The 26,994-nt window shown below is 40.0% G+C and overlaps 1 protein-coding gene across 8 annotated transcripts in view; it reads right to left on the reverse strand.

Annotated features, from left to right (window-relative positions):
* gpatch2 (G patch domain containing 2) overlaps positions 1-26,994 on the reverse strand; it is a 287,662-nt gene that overhangs the window by 251,479 nt on the left and 9,189 nt on the right. For 6 of the 8 annotated variants that reach the window (XM_078557079.1, XM_078557083.1, XM_078557081.1 and 3 more), the window contains exons 2-4: positions 17,806-18,510; positions 10,292-10,353; positions 9,477-9,551 (exon numbers count right to left, since the gene is read on the reverse strand). In XM_078557079.1, coding sequence (XP_078413205.1) covers positions 9,477-9,551; positions 10,292-10,353; positions 17,806-18,510 — 842 coding nt within the window. The remainder of the gene's footprint in view (positions 1-9,476; positions 9,552-10,291; positions 10,354-17,805; positions 18,511-26,994) is intronic. The other 2 variants (XM_078557086.1, XM_078557080.1) reach the window with 1 other exon arrangement.

The following is a 26,994-nucleotide window of genomic DNA, read 5'->3' on the forward strand; positions in this document are numbered from 1 at the left end:
GGTATGTTGGTTTGGAAGAAGAAGCTGCTGTTGGACTTGCCACTGGATTTAGAGGATCTTACAAAGATACTGCTGGTGGTATTTCTCCAGTGCTTTCAGATGCCTGCTGTTGGTTGTCCAAGTCAATGAAGCATATAGGAGAACAGGGATCACTGCTGCCCAGTAAACCAAGACCTTAGTCTCAGGTTTGAAGTCCTAGTCCTCAAATACTCTTTTCTTCAGTCAGTCAAAGGCTGAGCACACATTTTGTAATCTATGTCTGCCTTCGTTGAGAGGAGGATCCCAAGATATGGAACTTGATCCACGTTTCCCAGGACCACCATTGATCTTAATTGGGGGTTTGGGGGGGGGGGGGGGGGGGGGGGGGGTGGAGTGTTGCGCTGTGGGAGCTCATTGGAAGAGAACCTTAGTTTTCCAGGTATTTAGTGAATGGTCCATTTTCTCATATGCTTCAGAGGAGGAGTTAACAATGATATGGGGTTCAGTTTCTGAGCGAGCTCATGCACAAATATCATCTGCATACTGGAGCTCAATCATTCAAGGTTTCAAACACTCCTTCCAAGTGAAACAGTGACATACTTGTACTTCTTTCCATTCAGAATACTGTTTTCACTGCTCACAATGTATTCTGATCTATACTGGGGAAACTAAATGCAGATTGGGTGATCACTTTGCAGAACACCTCCGTTCAGTCCACAAGCATGACTCCTTGCTTCCAGTCGCTTGTCATTTCAATTCTCGATCTTGCACCTACTTTGACCTGCTATAGTGTTCCAATGAAGCTCAACACACGCTTGAAGAAAAGCACCTCATCTTTCGACTCAGCACTGAACAGCCATCTGGACTCAAAATTGAGTTCAACAATTTTAAATCATAATCTCCAACTCCATTTTGTTTCTTGTTTTTTTACTGCTGGTTCGGTTTTATTCCGGTTCCTTTCCTCATTCCCTTACTTTGCATTTGGATGGGTGATATCTAACCATTCACATCTCATCTAGACACATCATTTGTTTATTTACTTCACCCATTCCACTTCCTTTGGTTTTGTACCATGAAATCTTTCATCATTTAATCACTCCTGGCCTCCACCTTATCACAGATCTTTTTTGTTCTTCCTTCCCTCACACCCCCACAAACCCATTTCACCTGCTTAACATCAATTATTTCTTTCTTTCTTGAGCCCTGAGGACAAATCATTGACCAAAAATGTTAACTCTGGTTTCTCTCTAAGGATGCTGTCTGACTTGCTGAGTATTTCCAGCATTTTCTTTTTTCAGATTTCCAACAACTGCTATATTTTGCTTTCGAATTAATTGATAGAGTCTTGTTATCAGTTCACTTCTCAAAGGAATTATAATCAGCATTATCTTCTTTTTCTGCCTGATTTAACTGATTAATTATATGTTCAACACTGATGAGATATTTGGGAAACTCTAAGAGTTTCTCAGCTTGAATCTATGAGGAAAGTGAATTACTATCAATGGTCATTGACATGTTTGCAGTCAGAATTTCAAGTATCCTTTGTAGCTTCCTTCGAATATTGAGTTCAAACAATTCTCCCAGAATGCACATTAAGTTTTTTAAATGTCTAATGGTGATACTTCATTTATTCATCCTTTGAAGATTTTTCATATGCCTTAAAACGGCACTGTACGAAGATTAGCAGATCCTAGTTATCTATTTTATTGAGGGTATTAACGCATTTATTTTAATGTGCCTGTTTGATGTGCCTGCCTTACCTGCCAAATAATGAGCAAATATCGTCCTTTTCACAATTAAGACTACATTTCAAATATGTCCTCCAATGATCCAGCAAGTTTATGTAATAACTGAGCTATAAGACTAGACTTGTACTGCACTGAGCTGGCTACTCTCAGGCACTGCAGCAAATATTTACTTACTTGTTCCCTTGCAGCTGCTAACTGATCTACCATTTTTCTGGGATCTTCTGCTTTTGTTTCAGATTTTCAGTAACTGCCTTTCTTTTGCTTTTTGCCCATTTGTGTTGCCACAATTTGCCTCAACACCCTGTGATAGGAAGGGAAATATTGTCCTGATCCTAACAGCTCCTACTAGTAATGTTTACATGTGAATATCAAAGATGGACAGAACCAAGGGGCTGAATTTTGTGAACTTAGTCCCTGACGGGATGGTGGGATCATTTACGGGTTGGGAACCTAATTTTCTGATTGACAAGCTTAGCCATGGCTCTTTCCACAGTGACCCTGTCAAGTTGCTGACAAGTCAGGAAGTAGGTGCCCTGACTGGGAAATCCAGAATTGAGGGTTAAAAAGAATAGTTCTTAATTGACTTTTTAACTACATTAATTAATGAACCAACAGATCTAAGGGGGTTCCCTGCTCACCTTCAGTCCATGGAGCCCAGGAGTGGACAGGGTGATGTTGGAATTCCAATCGGAAGTCACTTTTAGCAAATTTAACTCCTCGCACACAGGCAAGCCTGCTCCCTTTAGCTGGGAAAATTATCCCAAGGATCTACTTGCAGTTGACACTCAGATAAAGCACACATAAACAATGGGAGTTTCAATAAAGAACAACAGGCCATCTGTGAACTATTTTCCAGCAAGGGTCAGTGCCATCAGGAGGGAGGAAAATATTGAGAAAAAAGGGGTTGCAGTGTAAACACTCTAGGAAGTTCAACCATGGAATTTCACTGAACAAACCTATCTAGCCTGCCCTAGCGTCTCTTAAAATTCTGTCTTGTACTTTTTCTCTCTCCAAATTTTTTTCTGATCTCCTATATTTCCAATGTTCCCTCATGCCATGCTATGTCTCCCCACTTGGTCTCATCTCTAGCAGTCCCGTGAAGCGAGGAGGACGCTTGCCTTGGAGCCAGTGGCAAGAACTTGTGCGTAGGTGGTGAAAGGTGGAATGAAGCAGGCCAGCCTGCATTTTCACCATCTCAGGTGAAAAGGCAAGCAGGAAGAGAGGGTTACCTCCTTTTGAGAGTGCCCTGTGCGCATCAGGGGCATGCCCTACCCCCTCACCCCCAAAAAGGTAACCCCTCCCCTTGTGCCCTTCCTCGGCCTCCAAAACCAAACCCCACTCCCCTTCCCAGGGTGCACGATCCCTCCTTGTCCAAAACACCTGGAACATGTCTTTGAGTCTGGTCACCATGATTTCCTTCTTGGGACTATGTGTTGTCTCAGAATCCGCCTACGACTGAGTTTTGGCACTGCTGGGTCTACTCAGCTGCTGGCTTTCCTCAAGGATCAGAAGTCTCACCTTCACCTCATTGAAGCCAGCCTCAGTGTATTGTGGCTGCAGGGCAGTCTTTTCTAAAGTTGGTCAGCTCACGACTGACTTTTCTACCAGGATATCGCGCAATACCCACCCCCCACCACCCTGACTCCATAAAATTCAGCCCTTTGATTCAGCTAGATGTAAAGACTTTATGTAAAATGCATTTAGAAAATATCAATGGCATAAATAAGTCCACGATTCAGCCCAACTTAGCATTCTAACTCAGAGAGGTTATGAGGAATGGAAAAATTTAGACTGGTGTAGCTAATACTGCCCTGAGGTTGTCAATAAAGCACATTTTGAGAGAGTGCAGAACCAGCTTCACTCAGCATATGATTGTGCTATACATGGCTTGGAAATACTTCCTGGAGCATGTCCAAAGTAAGAACATGCTCCAACCTCCCCTGCTAATTCTTGTGGTCACTGTTGCTGCTGAAAGAATATGTGGAGCAGAGGGTAGGTTATAATGCAATATTGAGAGTTTCTGGTCACTGTTGCTGCTGAAAGAATATGTGGAGCAGAGGGTAGGTTATAATGCAAGATTGAGAGTTTCTGGTTATATAGGAAAGAAAGTCTATTCATTATCAGAATAGACTACAGAATGCTGACTCTGCAATGTAGGCTGTCTTACAATATTTTTGCTAACCCTCTCAACTGAAAAGCTGAAGCTGCTTATAGATTTAATAAAACATATACAAAAGAAAGTACACAGAAACCAAGCTGGGTGGAAGAATGTCTGGTGAACAGTTACATGCAAGGGTGAGGTAGCCCATTAGTTGCCCACAAGCTGTTCTAAATGTTCCACATTAGAAAACTCCCAATCCTACATTGAGATTTTATATTCCTTAAGGACTTAGATTTGGTGGCATTTTGAAATTGCTACAGAACTACAGCACTGGAACAGTAAAAATAAGCTTCTAACGATAATTATAGTCTGTACAAGATATTAAATTGACAGATACTTTGCAGAATATTAAAGCAACAAATCAACCTCAATTCAGATAAATAAAACCGTCTTGAATATTACCTTTGACTAAACATGCCAAATGAATTGGTCAACTGTATTACTGTCTTTAAGGTTAAGCCAAAGTATCCACGGTTTTCAAGATTTGAACTGGAACTTTAGTTATTAACTTTCAAAATAAGTAGCTTACGCAAGATTGAATGGAAACCATTTTATTTTTCAAAACATAAAACAAAATAATCAATAAGTAGGGTAAATTTATCTCAGAATCCCAATGGAGATGAGTACTCAAAAGGTAATGCAGATTGGAGACAGGGCTACAGTATAATCGTGCCATATCTTTCACCCATCTCTGCTCTCTGTGAATCCAAAATTGGTGAATTTACTCAAGCGGGATTAGTGTTTAAAATTCAGGCATTTCAGATAGCTATAACAACTATCAAAATTAACTGCTCCACAATTCTATCACTTTAACTGTAATATTTAAGGGAAAACTACAGGACCAAATATTTTGAACCAAATAAAAACTAGGTGATTTCCCATGGCATCACTCAGACAAAACTAAAAGACCTACTCTCTCCCTATAATTGTCTCCTTGTCTCCTACTCTTCAACACTTTCAACTCCTCCTCTGTCTGTTTATCATCCACTCTCTCTCTTCATGTGTGTGCCATTTGGTTTATTGTTACCTCTGCCACTGAAGGTGGGTGGAGGTAATGTTTTCACCCCAGCTTTTGGTCTGTTTGTAAACAATTTCTCACAAAAACTAATGGATAGATTTCAACAAAACTCGGTACACAGATACAGTATAGATTCCATTAACATTGGGAGAAAGGGCAAATTGACTTTTTTTAAAAAAGAAAAAGAATGCTGTACGTTATTTTATTTAGAATATCGTTGATTATTTTAAAATGTCATGGATTGTCTCAGCTGCTGTGGTGCAATTTGTCATAGCTGGAAAATTGTGAGCAGAGTTTTCAAAGCAAGTTGTTGGATATGGATTGGCCTGAAGCCTCCTCAGTGAGTTGGAAGCTCTTAATAAAAAGATTTATTTTTCCAGCTTTGTAGAGAGTGTGATGACCTTTGACCTAGAAGCAGTGCCGTAAGGAAAATTTGTAATTTCTTTTAAATGTCTGTGGAATCTATAATTGGTTTTGACAATGTTTGAAAAAGACTTCTAAGAGTTTGTGTCAGTTGTAAAGGGACCAATTGTAATTTTCTTGAATAATAAGAAATACTGACCCATGTGACCTGGTCATCCTGGAAGTAGCACCAACAGGAAGTTAACATATGAAAGCTGTGTGGCTGTGTTGCAGCCAAAGGAAAGCTGGAGTAGGGGAAGAACAGAGAAGGCACATTCACAAGGAGCTGTGTGTAATACAGTTAAAAAAGACAAAAGGCTGAAGACAGGATTAGGCAGAGACATCGAATTGGACAATCCTACGGCTATGTTTCAGTTCTGCAAGAGCCAACAGGATTGTTTAATGAGGTTTATTAAAGGGTTAAGATAAAGCTGTCTCCGGGGGATCTGTGCTATCAGAATTGCATGAACCGAGCTAAGGAAGTTCTGCAGGGGTGTGCCATTTGGGTGACAACAGTATCTGAGGACTTTGATGGAGCGGAGCTACCATTGCAGGTGACTCGAGGACCAAATGCATTAAGTGAGAAAAGTGAGAGATCCTACTTTCCGAAGGCTGAGTTGGAAAGACTGAAAAACGGAAGGTGGTGCCACAAATCTTGTTAGTCTTTGTTGTATCTGCTTTTTTATGTGTAATTTGTACCATCTGTAATTTTCCTGTTAATTCATGTTTAATTTACGTAGATTAGTAAAAAGTGGTAAAAGCTACAAATGTGGAATCCTGTTGGTAATTTCTTAATTTAGGGGTCATTCAGTAAATTTGACTATTTTGGTTGATTGGGAATCATAACATAAAGCATCAACCATGCAGGGAAAAGCCTCAAGGAAGAGCTACGTAATTGTAATAACATTAACACAGTGTGGCAGAGGTATGTGCTCTACTGAGTGCCCTCTTCACTTGTTGGGTGGTTTTCAATGCAGGAGGTGGGGGTCTCGCCCATCAGCTATAGAGCCGGCAAAAACCTTGAGCCTCCTCTTTTAGAGAAAGTCCGTCATATTAAGTGTTACTTAGGTATTTAACTGGGCAGTGGTGGGTCTTTCCCGGGACCAAGGTTCCCCGGGGTGAAAGTGCCACCCAATGCAAGCTGCTGGCCAATCAGAGATCAGCAACTCTATTGAACAGCAGGTGGCTGCTGCCAGTACAACACCCACACGAGGTCTAATATTGTCACTGGATCTCGGGCAATAGGTGAGTGATAGCAGGAGTGGGGGTCACGGGGTGCAGATCACGGGCAAGGGCAGGGGTTGGTTCTCAGCGGGTCCTTCCATTCCCGATGCTGGGTCCCACGATCAGGCAATGAGTGCCTTTGAAAGAAGTCCCCTCCCACTGGGAGTCAGCAAGCAATCCCGCACAGATTTGCTTGTTGTGCTCCCTTGCATGGTGAGACCCCCGCTCATCACTGGGTTAATACCAGTGGCGGTGGGATGAGCGGGGCATTAATTGCCCACTTAATGGCCTCAATTGGCAGCAGGGTGGGAAGGCCGGCCACGGATCTAATTGAGGTGAGACCAGTAAAAGCGTTAGCTCAACAGAGGGTTCTGTTTTGACAAACTTGAAGGGAATTGTTCACTTTCCTTGACTGACATCCTGAAGTGGTTACAGTCCTTTCTGTAAACTCTTTTGTCAGTTTATTTGGACAAGGTTAAGAGGTGTAAAGTGAAGCCTCTCTTATTGATAATTTAATGATCTGATTGATATTTTTACAGGGTTATAAGAAGGAAGTTTATTTTCAAAAGAAGATTTCCGAATGGGCGTTTTTTTCTCTCTCTCTCACCAGTTCCACACTTGCCATTGTTATTATATGGCTCATTGGTTATGTACGTAGTGCATACTGGGTGAATGGCATGGAAGGGGAAAGAGTTGACAGTGACAAAATAACGGACCACAGGGAGTGGCCCATGGGCATAAGCTGGAATTCGTTGGCATGGAACATTTAAGGCCAAGGAGGGTGCATGGCAGGGTGAGGCTAGAAGGCCTAAAATCTTCTGACGCAACTGGGACCACGCCCCAGAGAAGCATGTGGGCCTTCTAACCAATCTGCTTCGGCAATCACCCGCCCCTGTGGTCACCAGCACTCTGCTTCCAGGATCGATTGGGTCAACTCCATCCCATGCTCACTCCTGGAGCAACAATTGTGTACATTAGGGCACTTATTAAACAACATGGGTTTGGCAAACCGGAAAATTTCCCAACTCAAGCTATCTGCCACAGTAGCTATTATCCGACCTCTAGCCTCAACAGCTTTTGTTTTTGAGGGAAAGAGGGCAGGATAGAAAGAGCTACAGGTTTCCGCTACCCTTTGTGTGGAGAATTGCTTCCTGACGTCAAAAATAAACTAGCTATAATTTTAAGATTTGCCCCTTGATCTGGATTTCTCCACCACAGGAAATTGTTTCTCTTTATTACTACATCAACTCCATTCATCATCTTAAATGCCTCAATTAAATCACAACTAAATCTTCTATACTCAAGAAAATACAAGTCTAGTCTAACTGTTTCAAAAGAGTATTGGATGTCTGAGCACTCAACCAAAATTGGGGAAAACATTGCTTGGTTGACAGCTCTGGCTCCCTGGTCTATTCTGTCAATTTCACAATGTTTATTTACACAAGATAAAGAGGTTTCAATGCCTGCAGTATATCCACTGATACTTTAAAGGATCTGGATGATTAACACTTTTATAAGGCTATAGTAAAAGCAATTTTTATGAACAGACGACTGTTTACTTACTAAAGCTTGTTCAAATATGCTATTGTTATCATAGGGTTCAGTAGTTCTATACAGAGTGTATACTGGTTGAATGGGCATGGAAGTGCCGTAGCTGGGCATGGAAGTGCCAATAGCTTGGCATGGAGGTGGGTGGAAGGGCATAGGTTGGCAGGGGGTAGGAGAGACCATAGGGGTGGGTGGAGGGGCATAGGTTGCAAGGGGGTATTGCAAGGATTTTTCAAAAGGTTCCTTGATCCAGACTATGTTTCATGACACCTCTGAGGGGCTGTGACCCAGAAGTCCTTGTAAAGCTGGCCTGACACCACAAAAATTGTGGGGGACAATGAGGCCTATCCCCACAATGGAGCCGGACAGGTCAGGTTTGCAGGGTGCGGGCTCGAGACCCGCAATAACCTGCGCCCTTATCCCATGCTGGTGAAAACTGGAGGCACCAGGGACGGGGCCAGGAATCCCGGTATCGGGTCTTGGCTGCCATTTGTGACAATCCAGCCTGATCTGTATCTGAAATGCCCACCTGTGAGTAAGGCATTGAATTACTCAGCAGACATTATCAGTTGATTCAGCATGAAAAAGAAATTTGCACAATTCATTTTAAAAAAGATTAGTTAACATGTTGTCACATAAAAATGGCTAATTAACATTTTGTCATTAAAATAATACTTGTTGATGAAGGACTGTCTTATTTTTCAAAAGACAGAAAATCTTGTAGAAAGATCCATAAGGGCCTGAATGGGGATGGCACAAGGCTGTAAGTAGGCCTCATGATCATGGAGTCCAATAATATGATTGATCTGGAATTAGAACCTAACATTGGTCCATGCCAACTATGACACTGTGGATCACTTTGCAATACCAGGAATGCTAATATTATGATTATATAATATCACAGAAACAGCACTTGCACAATGTAATAAAGGTGATAGTTAAAGTCGCAGCTGTGGTCTCGTGCATGGTATGCAACCTCGGAAACGTATAGTTCAATTACTACATCTGCACTTGGGAGGATACATAGAATTACATACAATTTGCAGCACAGAAACAGTCCATTCAGTGCAACAAGTCTATGCCAGTGTTTATACGCCACACAAACCTCTCCACATTACTTCATCTCATACATACATTTCTGAAGCAGCCAACCACACTCAAAGGGAATACAGGTTGAAAAACTGCGATTACAATGTGGTCATCCATCTGAAACCCACAATTTTTTTCAAGTACAGCTTTCCCATTGCATTAACAGGATTGCAGAACTTATCCTGTGGTTCCATTTACATCAGCAAATCATCATAAAGTATTCTTGTCCTTTCTTGGTCACCTATTTATCTTTTGAAAAGGGAAGGGGGCATTCCTCTTATGGAGTCTCTACACACTGAGCACCTACCCCAGTCATTCTGCCAAATGGTGTTGAGGTGTGCCAAAAGTGGCCTGGCTGGCTGGCCCTCCGATTTCCCCTCTCCTAGAAAACAGTGGACTTCAATTAGTCCAGCCTTCCTTCATGCCCACCCCCACCCTCTCAGAACATTTTACGTAGTACTCATTTAAAAACCAGCCTTAAAAGTAATCACCAACAATTTTTCACAATTGTGAAATAAAGAGAGGGGAACCAACACTCTGTGAAATTTTCCATCTTACATTATTCAGCACCTATATACCAACGTCTGACAGAATAGTTCATTGCATGAGTGGCAGTCTGTGCCAATAGTTAGACATATTAACTGGGAAAGAAGGATTCACTTTTTAGAAAAATGGAAGAGAATGGCACAGTGCTATTTTTATTGGGGGGCGTTGGGGGGACAGCATTGGGTGATGGGGGCTTTGGGGAAATAGAATACCTCACCATCACACCTCTACGTTGAAGACCTGTATTTTTTATTACAACTAGCTGTTGCTAGTCACTGTCCGGAGTACTGTTCAATCAAAGATATCTCTAAAGTATTTATTTGTAAGCTTTCCTTTCAGTGGAAAGCAGAAAAAACAAAAAAAACAACATTTACTTCAGGGCAACCACGCTGAATTCCACCATGTCATTCTCTTTTCCCCCCCAACCAAAAAATGTTCATCTCAGATATTGTTAGTGTATTACTGTAAATGGAAGGTTTTAAAAAAATAGTACTGTGAGACTAGATACCATGTTATGAAATGCAAAATTGTAATTTCATGCAGTTTCATTAAAGAAGGAAATAAAAGTACCAGTACCTTGTCTTCCTTCATCATTGGTAAACAAGCCAGCATCACTACTGCTGAGGCTGCTGGATTCACTGTAATAAGAAAAAGAATAGATTAAAAGAACAATTGATCTCTGAATCGTAAAATTTTAAAGAGACAAGGCAGCAGTCAGATGGAAGTTAAGCCTGACAAAGATCTGAGCAAAATAAGATGGTTTTTGAATCAAACTGCAAATATCATGATTCCATTAACTACAGAGCATATTATTTTTGCCACATAAAACCACAGGAATCTAATGGGACACTGACAGTAAGCCAGATGTGGCTGCAGCAAGGTGCTGACACAATTGATGCATTTCATTATTTGCTTCCATCAAACGTTTTCCTCTTCTTTCTTATGCTATTCAGCTTGATCCAGGTACACTGCTGCTTAATCAGGGCAAAATAAAATGCAAATTCTCATCAAAAGCATAGTAAGCCTTTCTTCAAGACATGAAATAGAATTACCTCAAGATGTTATTACTTTTGGCAGCACTATTTGCAAATGATAAAAGGAAATGCATTTCATTGCAGAAAAAATTAAACTTCCTGGAAATTAGAGCTAATAATCCAAATTTTACAAAACTGTAGGCCCTCTCTTTAACACCGCCTTTAACAATCCCACATAAAGCACCTTAAATTATGTTGATTTATAAGGCAACAAAACAATGAAAGATGTGTCAGGTTGTCATAGTGGGAACTTACTATATATTACGTGACTGTAATCTACTTCAACAAAATTCACAGAGTATATGTAATACATGGATAATGGACAGCTCCAATTTATAATTACATATTTAATATACACATTCAAACTAAGATTTACCAAATGTCTGCATTCAACAACATTAGACTCCAAGTGCCTTCCAAAGTTAGTTCAAATGTGTAATTTAGAATTGCAAACAATGCTAATATATTTTGTTACATAAAAAAGTTTAAACCACCAACAGATATTACTTCAGTCAAGGAGCATTAGCATATACAACATGTTCAACCTACCTAGCATTTCATAAAATAGTGTGAATTTTTATTATTCTATTATAGAGGCATTTTATCCAGACTCAATCCAAGATAACATAATTTCTTATAAGTGCAGTTTAAAAATAATCACTTATTTTTCTGTAGGCCTTCAATTTACAGAACAAAATTTTAAAAAGTGGCTAATTAGTACAGGTGCAAATGCACTGTGCCACATACTGCAGGACTAGGTCAGAATCCTGCCTCAACTGCATATCCGACATTTCCCCCTAAGGATTTTAGCTGGAAGCTAGGAAGCAACAATCTACCAGCTATACAAAAAATCAAACTAACCAGAGATAACCATGACTGTTGGCTCTTAGTCAGGGCATAGGATGTGTGGGCCAGTGGGATCTGAAGATAAAATATTTAAAATATACAAATATAAACTGTATCTAGTGCAAGGTACCTCCAAATCATGAATATTCTATTTTCTTAAATCTTTCTTCTACAACAGAAACTGATCTAATCCTAGTTGAGCATTGAATTTAACCCAGTTTGAATGCCCATGAATCTATATTAACTTGTACTCTTGTACTACAGCAATTTAAAATTGGAAAGTAGTAAGTTATTGATTGGAATTTTTGGCAGACTTTGTGACAAATGTCATTTATCTAACTTTAAATACCACTGCTTCAAAATACTTATTATAGTCTTAAGGGTTAAAGATAAAATAGAATGTCTTCTTACAGCCTCATTTTATTAACAACTAAATGTGAATAAAAATTTCTGGCACTCCTCTCAGGACATGTATTTACATTTTACTCTGAAAGTATCTATAAATAATTACATCTCATACATTTTAAACTTTTTTTTTTAAAGGAGTTGGGAATATTTTTAGTAATCATTGGACTGAATGGGATTATGTGATTTTATTTCATGTGTGGGGACATCATACAAATAAAGAGTGCAAAACTAAGCTTAGGTACATTCCATACTGGCACATCTTTGAAAAGGTTAAGAATTGTGTCATGTATTTGACATGCTTCTGTATTTCCCAACTGTCACATCTAACATAGTAATAAAGTTCTCACTCTACTTTTGAAATGTTGTCTGCTTGCCTAAAACTTAATGAAAAATCCTGCTGACTTCTGTGTTCTAAATCAAACCAGAATTAGGTCACATGCTGAACTGTAAACATGATCATACTCCTCAGCCCTCCAGGTGACATCTCATCTATGTGGGGGGAAAATGATTACTTACACATATCTGTGTTGTCAAAATAGTACTTCCAAGGCAATTACCATTGTGGTGTGCCTCCTGCCTGGGCTGGATGGATGAGGCCTGCTGCCAAAGGGTCACTATTCCCCCCATATTTCTAACCACAAGCTCAGGTGTTCCAGCACTGTAAATTGGTCCAAGCATGTCAGCAGTTATCTGTATTCCAAGCAACCTGCAGCCATTTTATGCCATACCACACACAGAATATTTGACTGGTGCATACAGAAGCTGATAACTTTTTGATGAAGAGTGATAACCACTAAGCATTACTGACTGGAAGTTGCTGAGTGGTAACTAATCAATTTCTAAATAAGTTAACTCTATATGGCTCTGTCAACAGTTCAAATCTGCCAATCCTATTGATAGCAGCTTATAGTTTCAGACACCATGCCCTCATTAGTCTTGTTTTTATAGATAGCTTAAAATTAACATGCATCTTTTGAGAGGTCTGTTAAAATGGAGTCATAAATTCAAGGAAGATCTCTGCCCTACTTAGAGGATGATATTTGTAACAGAATGGTTATTATTTCAAACCAACCACTAACATCAAAAATAAAATAAATGAACTCTGGCTTTTATGAAGGGTGGAATGATTGAGCACCAGTTCTCTTTACCAAGTTCATCTCTAGACAGCACTAAATAAGGGAGTAAAAATACTTTTTGCCTCACTATAAGCTGTTTCCTCTCCTATCTATCCATGTGAATGCACTACACAAAAATGGGACACAGAAAGCTAACAAGTTCATAAGATCTTTAAACTAGAAGACCCTCACAGAGGTCAGGAACATGCATGCACATTATTTTGTTGATTTAAAAAAAGGAATGAATGGCCAACATTTTGGGTCAATTGGTAAATGCACCATCCAATGTAGACATGCAGACCAGGAAGGTCCATGATCAATACTTAAGACTACATCTCAACTGATGCTATGGCAAGGATATTACAACAGACATCACTGCTCTTGAGCTGAAAAACAGGGGAAAATACGGCAAGGGTTTCCAGTCCTGATTACCATCTAGTATCTCCTGCTAGGAAATACATGTGTGTGTGTGCATCAGATGAGAATAGGATCAGGAATGGTTGTGATGCCTCTCACAGTTAATTGTCCGTTAACATCTAGTCCTAAACATGAAGGCTGAACATGTAGGCAGGTAAAAACATTTCAGGATCATCCAGCAACATCAGGTAAAAAAAAACTGGAAGGGAATATTTAAAGACAAATGCCTGTTAAACCACCAAAGGCAGCAATAAAAAAAACCATGCATTTTCCAAAGTTGCTTCTACACTTGACCATTTCAAAAACAACTTACATTTATATAGCAACATTTAGCGTAGCAAAACATAGCAAAGTGCTTCACAGGAATATAATGAGACAAAAATTGACATCTAGCCAAAAAAGGAGACATTAGGCCAGATGGCCAAAAACCTTGGTCGAAGAGATAGGTCTTAAAGGAGAGAGGCTGAGGAGTTCAGGGAGGGAATTCCAGAGCTTATAGATATCAGTGGTGGGGTGAAGGAAGTGGGGGTTAAGAGGCTAAATTAGAGAAACAGTTCTTAGAAGGTTGTAGGGCTGGAGGATGTTACAGATAAAGGGCATTCAAAAATTGGTAGATCAGTAAACACAGAGTTCATAGGTGAACAGCAGTTGGTGCAAGCTATGGCCAGCAGGGTTTAGGGTGAGTTTAAGATTATGGAGATTAGAAGCAGGGAGAAGGGAGGCTGGCCAGCAGTACGTTGAAACTATCAGCAGTGGAAGTAATAAAAGTACGGATGAAGGTTTCAGCAACAGATGTGCTGAGGCAGGGTGCAGCCGAGTGATATTGTGGAATTGTTGTGGACAGGATATGGGGTCAGGAGCTCAGATCAAGGTCAAATAGAATACTGATTTTGGAAAGTCTGTTTCAGCTTGAGACAGCAGCCAGGGAGAGGAATGGAATCAGTGATTAGGAAACGGAGTTTGAGGTGAATGACAAAGACTTTGGCTTTGGTCATTGTAATATTCAATTGAAAGAAATTGTGGCTCATCCAAGACCATACTTTCAGCTGCCTCTGCCACACCCCTCCCTTCCTCTTGTCCACCAAGCCACATTTCTCCCAAAGCTCTCCACCCACCCCAATCCTAGCTCTGAACCTGTATCTTTGGTCTAGTTTCTCTCCTATCTACCCTAGTGCCCTCCGAGCTCATTTTGTCTATGAGACCCTCCCCCTGAGTCAGAGAGAAGTCCATGAGCTTGTCACACTGATAGTCAGGGGTAAGGAGTTTAAAGAGACTGCTGGGGGCAGAGAAAAAGGGGTCAGAGGGTTTCTCTGCATTCCAGGAGGATCCTGGAGTAGGGAGCAACTTTGGCAGAGGAGAGCAATTCCCAAATATACAAGATGTAGTCCAAACAGGTTTGGTAATAAATATACCATTGCCTTCAAATCTGCATCCCTTGGACTTAAGTTAGCAAAGATAGGGGCTGTGCCAAAGAGAACAACCAGGGTGGGAGAAAGCAAGGCTTTACTAGGGACAAAGCCATCAAAGGTGGAGACAAAGTAAGATTGAGCAGATCAGTAGCTGCAGAACAACTATGGTGAATGGAGAGCCAATGGCTAGACAGTTGGCAATTTGAAAATGCTGTTTTAAGTGACTTGGGCAAAGAGTTTTTTGCCAGGGTTGAAGAAGAAATAAGTGGTAAGTTTACAAGGAATTATCACAGATGGCCTTATCTGTATTTAAGACAATGGGAATTAGGAATAGGGAAACCATACGAGGTCCAGAGGAGCCATGAATATGAGTAGGAAAATTTACATGGAGGGAGAGATGTAGTGACCTCAGAGAAGAGAGGAAAAAGTGAGTTGAGTTTGAAATCACTGAGAATGAGAAGTCACTTGGTGCAGAGACTGAGAGGGGAAAGTGGGTTACCTCTAAAGAAAAGTAGTGTGGGGCTTAGGTGAGCAGGTGAGAACAAGGATTTTAAGCCAGGGCTGAGAGAGATGGAACAAGATGATATGCTCAAAGGAGTAGGAGGTGCTAGAGGAATAAGGAGATAGCTCAAGGTGAGATTTGGTAATAAGGGTCGCAGTGCCATTCCAGCAATTTAAGCAGAATGGATGATAAAAGGTAAAGCCAGATGTGGAGACTTCAATAAAGGAATTGTAGTCACCCAACTGCTAAGTTTCCATCAAGGCCATGATGCAATATAAATCAGTGGCAAGCACAAAGTACAACAAAGTTGATTTTCATGAAGATTACAAAAGGCAGGGCTATTTTACCAACTCTAACATATTCCATCAACCAGCTACAAAGCAATACTGGGAGAGTTTTTACCCAGTAAACAGCATATAGTGAATCTAAAGAGATGAGGAGGAAACAAAAAGCTCTTAGCTCCATTCCTAAGATACTTGATTACATTAGCCCAGATTTCATGCTCACTCTTTTGTCCGCAAAGATTTAGCAATATTTCTGGCACGGGTTTCCCCTTTCCCGATGTCAGTCTGAATCTGGTGTCAACTCAAGGGAATCTCTAGACATCCCAGGAAAGTGATGGCACCAAGCAGAGTAAGCAGCCAATCACATTGAAGTATTCTCACAGACAGTAAACCAGGAAGTAAAATGCACTGAATTTTCACTTTTAATTAAGATTTTACAGAGAGAAAAATAAATGATTGGGACGTACATATGTTATTAAGGCTGAAGCCGACATGCAGTAAACAAACTTCTTAAAAAATTATTTATAAAATATGAATTTTTTCATCATATTGGAGAAATTTGACATTCCACAAATATAAAGCTAATTTTTCCAGGGCCAATTTGGCTATTCAGCAATAATTATGAACTTAGTAAGCTGTTAGAAACCCAATTACACTTCATTCAACAAGATGTAACATTTTCAAGGGTTGTTGCAGTGAGACTAATTGTGTACAAGGGCAACTTATCGTCAGTTCAGTGATTTCTACTTGACTGCAGTCTGGAGGGACTTCAATAGCGCATGCTATGGAAAAGCATAGAATCACGCGCAGCCACTTCTGGATTTCCACATTTAACTGTACATGTGAGGATTCCAGAAGTTTCCATTAGTTTCAGAGCAGTGATGAAGGTGAACACAGGAAAGTTTGCCTTCAGTACAGCTGCAAAATCTGGGCCATTCAATAATGCTACATAATTATAACCCCTCCTAAATAGTTACTGCCAATTACAGTCACCTCCCTTAAGACTGAAAATTATGGCCTATTTACTCTACATGGCTATAAAATGATTCTGTGTAATCGCTCATAGAACAGATCTTCTCTCCTTTGAATGAAAGCCCCACTCTGCGTCTTTGAAGCTGTAATGCATAGCTGCTGTAGTAATGGAGTTTGTTTCAACCCATTAAATTGTCCCACAAACCATTAAATAGGATGTTGGAAATGAGCAAGTTGCAACCCATCAATGCACTATAGCAATGAAACATGTATAACTTTGAATTATCAGAAGATTAGTAATGTGCCACAGCAGCATGTCCACATCTGACCATGTCTTTCTCTAAAATGACTGGTTACCACTCTGCCATTGTGGGAAGGAGTACCTGTGTAATTTTAAAAGTTTAAATTAAAGTGTTGATGTTTACTTAGTTTTATAAGTAATACAATTACATTTGGAAATTTGTAGTTCAGTTTAGCGAAGTAGATCAGTTATAAAATATTATCATTCCACAACCAAGTACAATGTATTTTCTTCCCATAATTCAAAGACAAAAACAATATTTATATTGATCAGGAGATCAAGATTCACCTACAAATCTGTATCAGGATATTATGCCTCATTTTGATAATTTGAAGTAGCTATGGGGTAATTCTACAGAGATTCTTTCATTATCACTAAAAAGAGAACATTGAGATTAGTATAGTTATTGAATTGCAGCTCCAGTAGTTTTGCATTAATGCTCAAAATAATCTGTACAGGGATTGAAATACTTTGTCCATGCAGTTATAATTCTGCATACAGAAGTAGTGGACATTTATGTCTATTTATTGCAAGTAGATTGAGTATATCTGAAATATACACCTTAGTATCAAAATCATATAGCCTAGTGCCAAGATAAACACAATTTTCTACAGTAGCTGGTCAGAAATTATTTGTGGCTCTACAGTTTTATTGCAACTTGAGTGCTCCCTGGTGTGCAGATTTGAAATTCAATGTGAACAAGTTACTGGCACTTCTGATGAAAGTATTTCAAACCCTGCAGTTATATTTAAATACAACAACTTGTCTCAGGATAGATAACCTGGGACTTAATCTTAATAACCTGTCACTCATGTTATCATCTGAGCCTTTCTGTTCCTCATACTCCATTTTGTTCTTATTTGTATTGCACATTTCTTCACTTTCCACTACAACTCCATCATCTGGGACTTCTAGTCGCTTTCTCTTGATGATCTTGTCCTTGCTGATCTCCTGGACTTGGAGATGGAAGTGGAGCTGGTTTGGCTGTGCCTGTTGTCCTTCAAAGTCCATGACTGGAGCTTTGCCCTGGGTCAGTGGGTGAAGTGCATTACTGACCTCTGCTGGTGGATCTATAGCCATACGTTTGACCTTTCTTCTCCTTCGCAAAGATCTACCACCTAAGTTACTGTCAGTGACAGAATCAGACTCATGCCAGGAGTGCCTTTTTCCCCTAACTGCTGTTACATTCAGGGAAGATAGACGTTTGGCAACTATCAAGTGATCGTCCGAGTCACTGTAAGTGTTATTTTCTCTGTAGTCCCGGATTGCCTCATCCAGGCTAGATTCAGAGCCCTCACTCATACAGTGGCCATGCTCCCAGATGTGATGTCCAGCGTCCGATCGCCTCTTCCTGCCTCTCCTTTTCCTAGCCTGCCGCTTTAGAAGGCAGGCAGCTGAACTCCGGGAGGCTTCATCTCCAAACTCTGGACACCCCCGTGTGTGTTCAGAGGTTTCCTCCAGAGCAGAGACCAAATCATGAACCAGTTCCTCCATTGCTCTGCAGGGCCTTAAAAATAGAGAAAATATAAAGAATTAATAAAAGTGATTAAATATTAGAAATAAAATTTGGCATCACTGTTTTACTTTCAGATAAAATATTAAATATGGACCAGAAGACCAGTGGTGAGTCTATTATTACAGATGCATATGTAGTGATAAAAATGCAAATGGACTTTCCTTGTATGAATAATGCATGAACTGTACTTCATTGCACTACAAAAACTTAAGGACATCAAATCATTTCGGTAGGATTCTCTGACAGCCTTAAAACAAATAAACACACACGCACACACACACACACACACACGCTTGTTTTTGGCTACCCGATTAATAAAGTCATAAAACCCTTGTCATAAAGCACATTTCACTATAACAGTTTTAGTATTGCTCCCAGAGGAAGCATTAGAACAAGGGGTTGCTATATTTTGCAGAGCTTTGATTTCCACTAAAGACCACCACACTATACATTCTCTTTCACAGTCAAGTCTCCTCTATTGTCTTTCTTTTCCAAAACAGGTCATTCAGCCCACAGGCCTACACTGGTGTTAATGCTCCATACAGCCCCATCTACATTACTTCATCTCACCCATATTCTTCTAAAGACAGGAGGGTGCATTTCACCATTCCATGCTCCAAGAGCCAACCACAATCAAAAGGGAAGGCAGATTGGAGGAATGGGATTACAATGTGATGTCCACACCACCCACCCACAACGTTTTCAAGTAAAGCTTTCCTGCTGCAAGTGCAGGATCACAGTTTATCCTGTGGTTCCAGCATGTCAGTAGCCTTCCCTTAATCAAATGGCCTTACTTTATAGAAAGCTATTTGACTGTGGAGGACATTGTAGCCAAGCGGGAATCTATCCTGATACAAGGTCTACATAAATTAACTTTCCAGCGGAATCGCTGAATATCGGAATGGTAACCTATTGTGCTGATTTTCCCCTCCCTAGCCTGGGGAGATGAAACTAATTGATTCTCCTGCAACCCATGATCAGTTTATAAAATCAAACATCTTAGGTAGAAATTGGATCTTGTTGCCCCCATTTTACTCTCATAAAATTGACACAACAAGGTCCATCATCAATATTCATTGTCCTGCGCTCCAAGGATGCCTAACAAACATTGGACAAGGGTATGTATTGGTCTTGTGCGTACTGTGCTAAATACTTCTCAAAATACCTCCCCACTACATTTCTGATGGTTTACCCATTAACAGCTCAGTTCAGTTTAACCTGTTCAGTTTATGTCTCATTCCTTTGAAGTCAACCTAACTTCAATTTGAAACCTAGCTTTGTGTATAATTTTACTTATGCTCAAGCCTATTGTCAAACTCTTATCCTGTCATGGTTATTATTTATAAGATACTCCCTTACAGTCAGATTATTGATTAAATATTGTTCATTATGAAATATTGTATGGCTTGTTCTAAAGCATATAGGATTTAATTTTAAGGGAGTTGAGGTGCGAGTACAGTGCAAGCGGACTCCGAAGCAGGTGGCTAAACCAGAGACCCCCAAGAGTACGGAAGCCACTCGACCTTAAGAGCCACTTTTATAAATTTTCTCCACCTCTGCCCAAACCTGGCCAAATCCACTACCTGGCCAGTGACATCAGCGAATCCAGATGGCAGGAGGATGGATGAAGCTGGAGTTTTGCAGGATTGATCACAAGCAGTCAAATAAATGGTGTAGAGGGGCTCTGGGCATGATTGGGGGAGGGAGAGACTCGATTCAATTGGGTTGGGGGTGTGCTTCTGGAATCAATTTGGGGCGCGGGAGGTGGGTGTATCTCTGGTGACTATCATTAAGGAGGGAGGGGGCAGCCAGTGGCAGGGAAGGCCCAATGGTTTTTATTGGAACCTGGAGGTGCACTCCTGCTCCTCTTGGCCCATTGGACCTCTCCTGGCCTTCAATCACTCTCTCAACAAATCTGGCTTGACAGTGAAACTGTCACTGTTCTCCTGCTCAAGCCTCGAACTAAAATAGCAGATTGAGGCTCAAAGGTATACTTGGGCTCTGATCTTCATATTGAAACAAGACCCTGCCTTCAGGTGGCGGGCTTCCTACTCACCTGCTCAAAGCAGCAAGTTAACAGCAGCACACGTTGGGAAGCCAACGGAATTAAAGATGTTAAGTTGTTGCCCATTTTAAATACTCCCAGTCAGGGTTCCAACAGGCAGAAGGAGTTAAAAATTAGGATCATGATTTTCTGAAACAATCTTGGATACAATCTAGAAATTCATCAGCTTTATTACTCGAGCTATTTTGCAACTACCAGTCTATGTGAAAATTAAAATCTCCCATTATAACTACCTTTGCTACATGCCTTCCCAATCTCCAAAATTATGCATCCCACTACAGTATCATGGTTGTTAGGTCTTTAGATAACTCTCACCAGAGAATTGTATTCTTTGCTTTTTTTAAAAATAATCCTAACCAGAATTAAATTAGGCTTCTTACATATACTAAACAGGATACTAAAACCAGTTTTTGGATCCCTCTAACAAATTGGACTCTCTTAAGTAGAGCAAGCGTCAGGTCTAGATGTGAATGCAGCTGCCATCAAAAAGTTAATTGCTCCCCGAGGCTCCACAGCAGTCCTGACAGTTGTTGACAGTTGCTGCCCCTTTGCTGTCCTTCCACCCTAGGACTTACCCGAGGGCTGCTGCTGGCGAGACAGGCGGTGCAGCCTGAAACTGAATTCTTCAGTCCAGTTATTATGTAGATGAAGTCTGAGGACCAATTTGACATGTTCCACAACTCTGTCTTTGGATGCAGGGATCATTTCCTGCACCCATTTGATGCTTAAAAACTGGTCTAAACTAATTCCTAGGCCCTTATCTTTACAACGCTGTTACGTCTAAATTCCATATATTCTCATCATCACTGCAAATAAACTAACAAAAGAACTGTGTATCATCATAATTTACAAGTCACCAGGTGTTGCTAGTTTTGGTCGCAATCTCTGAAACTCTGAAAATATGCAAAACATTTTTATAATTTGTTCTGTTTACATTTCCACAATATAATTGATATCTTAGAAATAATTGAAGCATTTGCAATGGATTAAATGTCACCATTTCAATCAAATATTAAACCTCTATCTATTCACATTAACTGAAGTTTAGCCATGGTAGTTAAAGTGCATTCCACTTATTTTATCACTTGTGAACATCTACCAATCATAGTGATTGTGTCCTAGTGCTGCAAAGTCTTCAGTGTCTTCCTACACTTTAATACTCTACCAATATCCTGGACCATTATAATTGACTTGGATAGATCTACCAAAATATCTCAGGTGCTGTAGTACTTCATTTCTTCCTCACTCATCTTCCAATAAGATACTGACTGTGATACAGTATTTGTTATGCTTAAGTTTATCTGACTTGTATCTTACTGTAATTTTCTTAAACTGTATTTTATGCATGATAGTCACAACCTTTTATGACCAGATAAGAACTTGATGCTGTGTGTACATATAGACTTCTGATAATTCGAACAATATGCTTATTAAAGGTCACCTTCAAAACGGAGTCACAATGGTTGATTTAAATAGGTGCTATTGAATCCACGTGTCAAATCTAATCAATTTTATACTGTAGACTTAAGCACAACTACAAGTTTGCATAATGATCAGGACTGTTAAAGTAACTTTTAATCGTAGTGAAGGTTCCCTTTGCTAAACAGTATAAGTAACCTTTTATTTTATCAGCAGTTGTGGCCAAATGAGCGGGAAAGCTATTCCAGGTACAATCCTATTTTTATATTCAAAATCTGTTGTTCAGAGGAAAGAATGTTTGTTTCACGGCTGCTTTTGAATCAAGGTGAGTAGAAGGACGGGTCTCGCTGTATGATATATATATGAGATGGTGGCAGAGTTGTAATGTCGCTGGACTAGTAATCCAGAGGCCCAGGCTGATGTGGACACCAGTTCAAATCTCACCATGGCAGCTGGTGGAATTTGAATTCAATTAATAAATCTGAAATATAAAGTTAGTCTCAGTAATGATGACCATGAAACTATCATCGGTTGTGATAAATGCCCTTTAGGGGGGAAATCTGCCGTCTTTACCAGCTCTGGCCTACATGTGACTCCAGACCCATGCAATACGATTGACTCTTAACTGCCCTCTGAGCAGCCTAGCAAGCCACTGAGTTCAAGGACAATTAGGGATGGGAAACAAATGCTGGCTTTGCCCATATCCCATGAAAGAAAATATATATTCCACAAAATCAAATGGAATTTTACCAACCCAGTCTACAGTTTGACTGCATATTTACAACAATTAAAAGCCAATGTAATAAGATTTACTCACACAAAGCATCATTAACATTTCCAAACACAATGTGTGGAAAGTTTCTAGTGCTAGAAAGTTTCTAATTTTAGAAGTTAAAGTTAAAGTTACAATATATTCTTAAATCAAAAGGGCTGGATTTAACAGGGCACCTTGGTCCCTGTCCCCTCCAGCTAAAATGTCATTGGGGATCCCGCCCATGATCCCAGTGGCTGCCCTGCAGCAATTTAACTCTGGGAACAGCACTAATTGCTTTAAGGTGAATCTTCCACCCTGTTACTGGAGGAGATCTGCCTCAGAGAGCTGCCAGCCAATTGCATTGAGCCTACAGACAGGCACACCATGCCAGGAGCCCAGGTAAGTGCAGGGTCAAAGTCTCTGAGAGGGAAATGAGTGGGGAAGAGGGGTTGGAGGACTGGGTTCAAGAGGTCAGCGGGGAGGGTTACAGGAGGGGGATGACCTCAACTCGTGCAGCTAAAGCTGCTGGGCTTCCTGAATGGCATGGATGGTGAGCTGAGGCCCTTAAGTGGTCATTAATTAGCCACTTAAAGGGCCTCAATAGGCCCAAGGGTGGGTGGGCTGCGTGATGCATCCCCCAACACCTATAAAATTTCAGACACGTTGAAGACGGGTGGGTAAGTAGCAGGAAGGCCCCCTCGCTGGATTTACATGCCTTCAAACCACCCCTCAGCATGGAAGCATAAAATCCAGCCCAAAGTATCTGTGTAAGCATGTTATTGTTTACATTGTTTAATTCAAACATTATAGTGTCAAAAAAACTTAAAAATATCAGTAGTCATAGACCTTTTAACCAAAATTGCAATCGTGTAATTGGGTAAACACTGATATCAACACTGCTCATGCCTGGTGGTAATTTTATTGAAAAGCAATTTAAAAATTAATTTATCCATATAAGGGATCACATCATAATAGTTTGTGGTACCACACATGCAGCACATAAATGAATTGTGACTTAAGCAACCTGTAGCTAATATCACTAGCAACTAAAGTGGAGGTCAATTTAAGATTCGTACTCACAACATACAGGTACTTACACAAGTGGGTAATAATAATAAACCTAATTAATTTTATTCTTCATGATGATTTGAGAATATGCAGATTTCAAAAAGGCACACAACATACAAATGGGATGTCTCTTGAACATACGCTGAAAGAGTGAGTTGGTCTGTTGGTGGGCAGCCATGCTTATGTACTTAGAAAAAGAGAGTGTGGTCTTTATGATTCTACAACACTATGTCAACACACACAATTTCACAAAAGTTTAATAGCATAAGATACGATTGAGGTAGATATGCTAAAGAAATATTTTTCAGAAGATCTCAAATAAGTCCAGCCAGAAACATATGACTTTTTTTTTAAACACGTAATTTCAACAGATTTAAACCTTTTGAAATCTATATTTGTGTTTTGATCAGAAGCCAGAGGTGAGGAATTTCTACCAGTTACAGGACAGTAAATACTTCTGGGAAGGAACTGAATTTATTTTACTTTCTTATGCTACTGTGTATGTAATTAATTTATGGCCTCCACCATTTGTCCTGCTATTTGCACTCTTGGAATGTTCAACACAAATGCTCCTGTTAAGTCTTGGCAACCATAGTTCAGAAATAGATCTTAGACTAAAAACTAGATAAGTGTCAGACCTATTTGTTTACCTAAAGGATACTATGTTTTTAATATTTAAACAAATGATGAATTGAACACTTAGCTCTGATTCCCAACTACTATTGTTCCTCATTCTACACTATGATGTCACATTTTGAGTTTTGACAGCACTTTTTGAGTGTTTCTGGCATCAGCTGTTCTTTCCTGCTGTCATGTGCTGCTGGGGGTTCACAAATTTTTAAAATCAGCTGCTGCTCTAAGACACAGCTCCTTTTAAATCTCAGAACCCTGAAATCCTGTTTGGCTTCTCAGGTAGGTGTAAAAGATCCCATGGCACTATTTTGAAGAGCTGAGATTTCTCTGCAATGTCCTGGCCAATATTTTCACATTGTGCAGAGCAAAGCCCCACAAGCAGCAAACTGCATGCCATATTTTCGACATGATGGTATTGACAACACTTCAATCATACTTGACTGGCTGTAAAGTGCTTTGTAATGTCTTGAGGTCATGAAAACCACTGTACAAACACATGTCTTTCTTTCTCTGAATTTCAAATCATTAATTTGACTACTGAAATTCAATCCTTCTTTCTATCCTCTGATCTCCTCTTCTCTCTGCCCAAGCAGGTGGGAAGGCAAACGGTGAGGATGACACAAAAAGTCTACAGAGGGATATAGGCAGGTTAAGTGAGTGGGCAAAAACTTGGCCGATGGAATATAAAGTGGGAAAATGTGAGGTTATGCACTTTGGCAGAAGAATAGAAGAGCTGAATATTATTTAAATGAAGAAAGACTGCCGAAAGCTGCAGCACTGAGGGATTTGGAAGTCCTCGTGCATGAATCCCAAAAAGCTAGCACATAAGTTCAGGAGGTAATAGGGAAGGCAAATGGAATGTTAGCCTTCATTTCAAAGGGAATGGAGTATAAAAATAGGGAAATCTTGCTAAAAGTATACAAGGCACTAGTTAGATCACACCTAGAATATTGTGAACAGTTTTGGTCCTCTTGTCTAAGGAAAGATATACTGGCATTGCAGGCAGTCCAGAGAAGGTTCACTAGGTTGATCCCGGGTGTGGAGGGATTTTCTTATGGGGGAGGTTCAGTAGGTTGGGCCTGTACTCATTGGAGATTAGGAGAATGAGAGGTGACCTTATTGAAACATATAAGATTCTTAGGGGTCTTGACAGGGTAGATGCTGAGAGGTTGTTTCCCCTTGTGCGAGAGTCTAGGACCAGAGAGCATAATCTCAGAATAAGGAGTCGCCCATTTAAAACAGAGATGAGAAGGAATTTCTTCTTTCAGAGGGTGGTTAATCTGTGGAATTCTTTACCACAGAGGGCTGTAGAGGCTGGGTAATTAAGTATATTCAAGGCCAAGATAGACATATTTTTAATCAGTAAGGGAATCAAAGGTTATGGGGAAAAGGCAGGAAAGTGGAGTTGAGGATTATCAGATCAGCCATGATCTCATTGAATGGCAGAGCAGACTCGATGGGCCGAATGGCCTACTTCTGCTCCTATGTCTTATGGTCTTAAGGGTTCTGATGAAAGGTCATCGACCTGAAACTCTGGTTATCTCTGTTTCTCTCCACAGACCTGTTGAGCTTTTCTAGCATTTTTTTGTTTTTATTGTACTTTAAGTGTGGATTTAGCTAACACTCCAAATGGCTTTAGGTAGACTTACTCTTATAAACAGCTTAATCAAAAAAAAATTTAAACGGTGCAATGGTTGGCTATGGATAAAAACAATATGCTGCATTACATGACTTTGCAGCATTTTTAACATGTACAAAGCCATATTTTACTTAAATCTAGAGTGCATCTGACTGCATTACCACACGAACAAAGTTATAGATCACAGGATGAAATTTCATGTCCAATTTTGTCCAGAGGGTAACATAATCAGGACATAAAACAAATAGCTGAAACAAAAGGTTGAGAAAATGCGGGCGCAAGTGTAGTACATATTTAATTACACAATATCTGAATTTTCTTGAATTTTTAAACCCACCAAGTCCATACCTGAACACATCTTGGTTCATTAGGATGGCTCTGTTCCTCAGAGAAAAAATTCCTCTAAATACACTGCTTCAGTGCAGGTATAAAATTTTAAATGCAGCAGTCAGTTTGCTGGTATTTTGATATTTTCTTTAAGCATTTTAAAAAAAAATATCCTCACTGACACTTGCACTGTATTTTCTGTTTCTTTGCATGCATTCTATATCATCATTAAAAAATTGAAAAGCTTTCGCAATTGTATGTTTAGAAACACGCTGTGCATAATGCACATGAACAATAGTTAAATGGCTTAAAACTTTAACTTTCATTCGTAAAGAATATACGGTGTGAGCTCTGCACAGTCCTGAGGCCCTGATTAAGACTTGTTTGTGCCGATTTTCACATTCGGGTGTTTGTTAATGAAAGTGGCAGAAAATGTAGGTGTAAATCAGGGGTCCAGCCTTTTCATATGAGAGGCTACATTTCAATTCTTTTCTCACTCAACGGGTCAATAAGCAAATTTCAGAAAGAACAAGTTTGGCACAACATTAAACATGAATTTCAAAAAAATCA

This window comes from Cetorhinus maximus, chromosome 14, assembly GCF_964194155.1.
Source record: "Cetorhinus maximus chromosome 14, sCetMax3.hap1.1, whole genome shotgun sequence".
In the NCBI taxonomy this organism is placed as follows: Eukaryota; Metazoa; Chordata; class Chondrichthyes; order Lamniformes; family Cetorhinidae; genus Cetorhinus; species Cetorhinus maximus.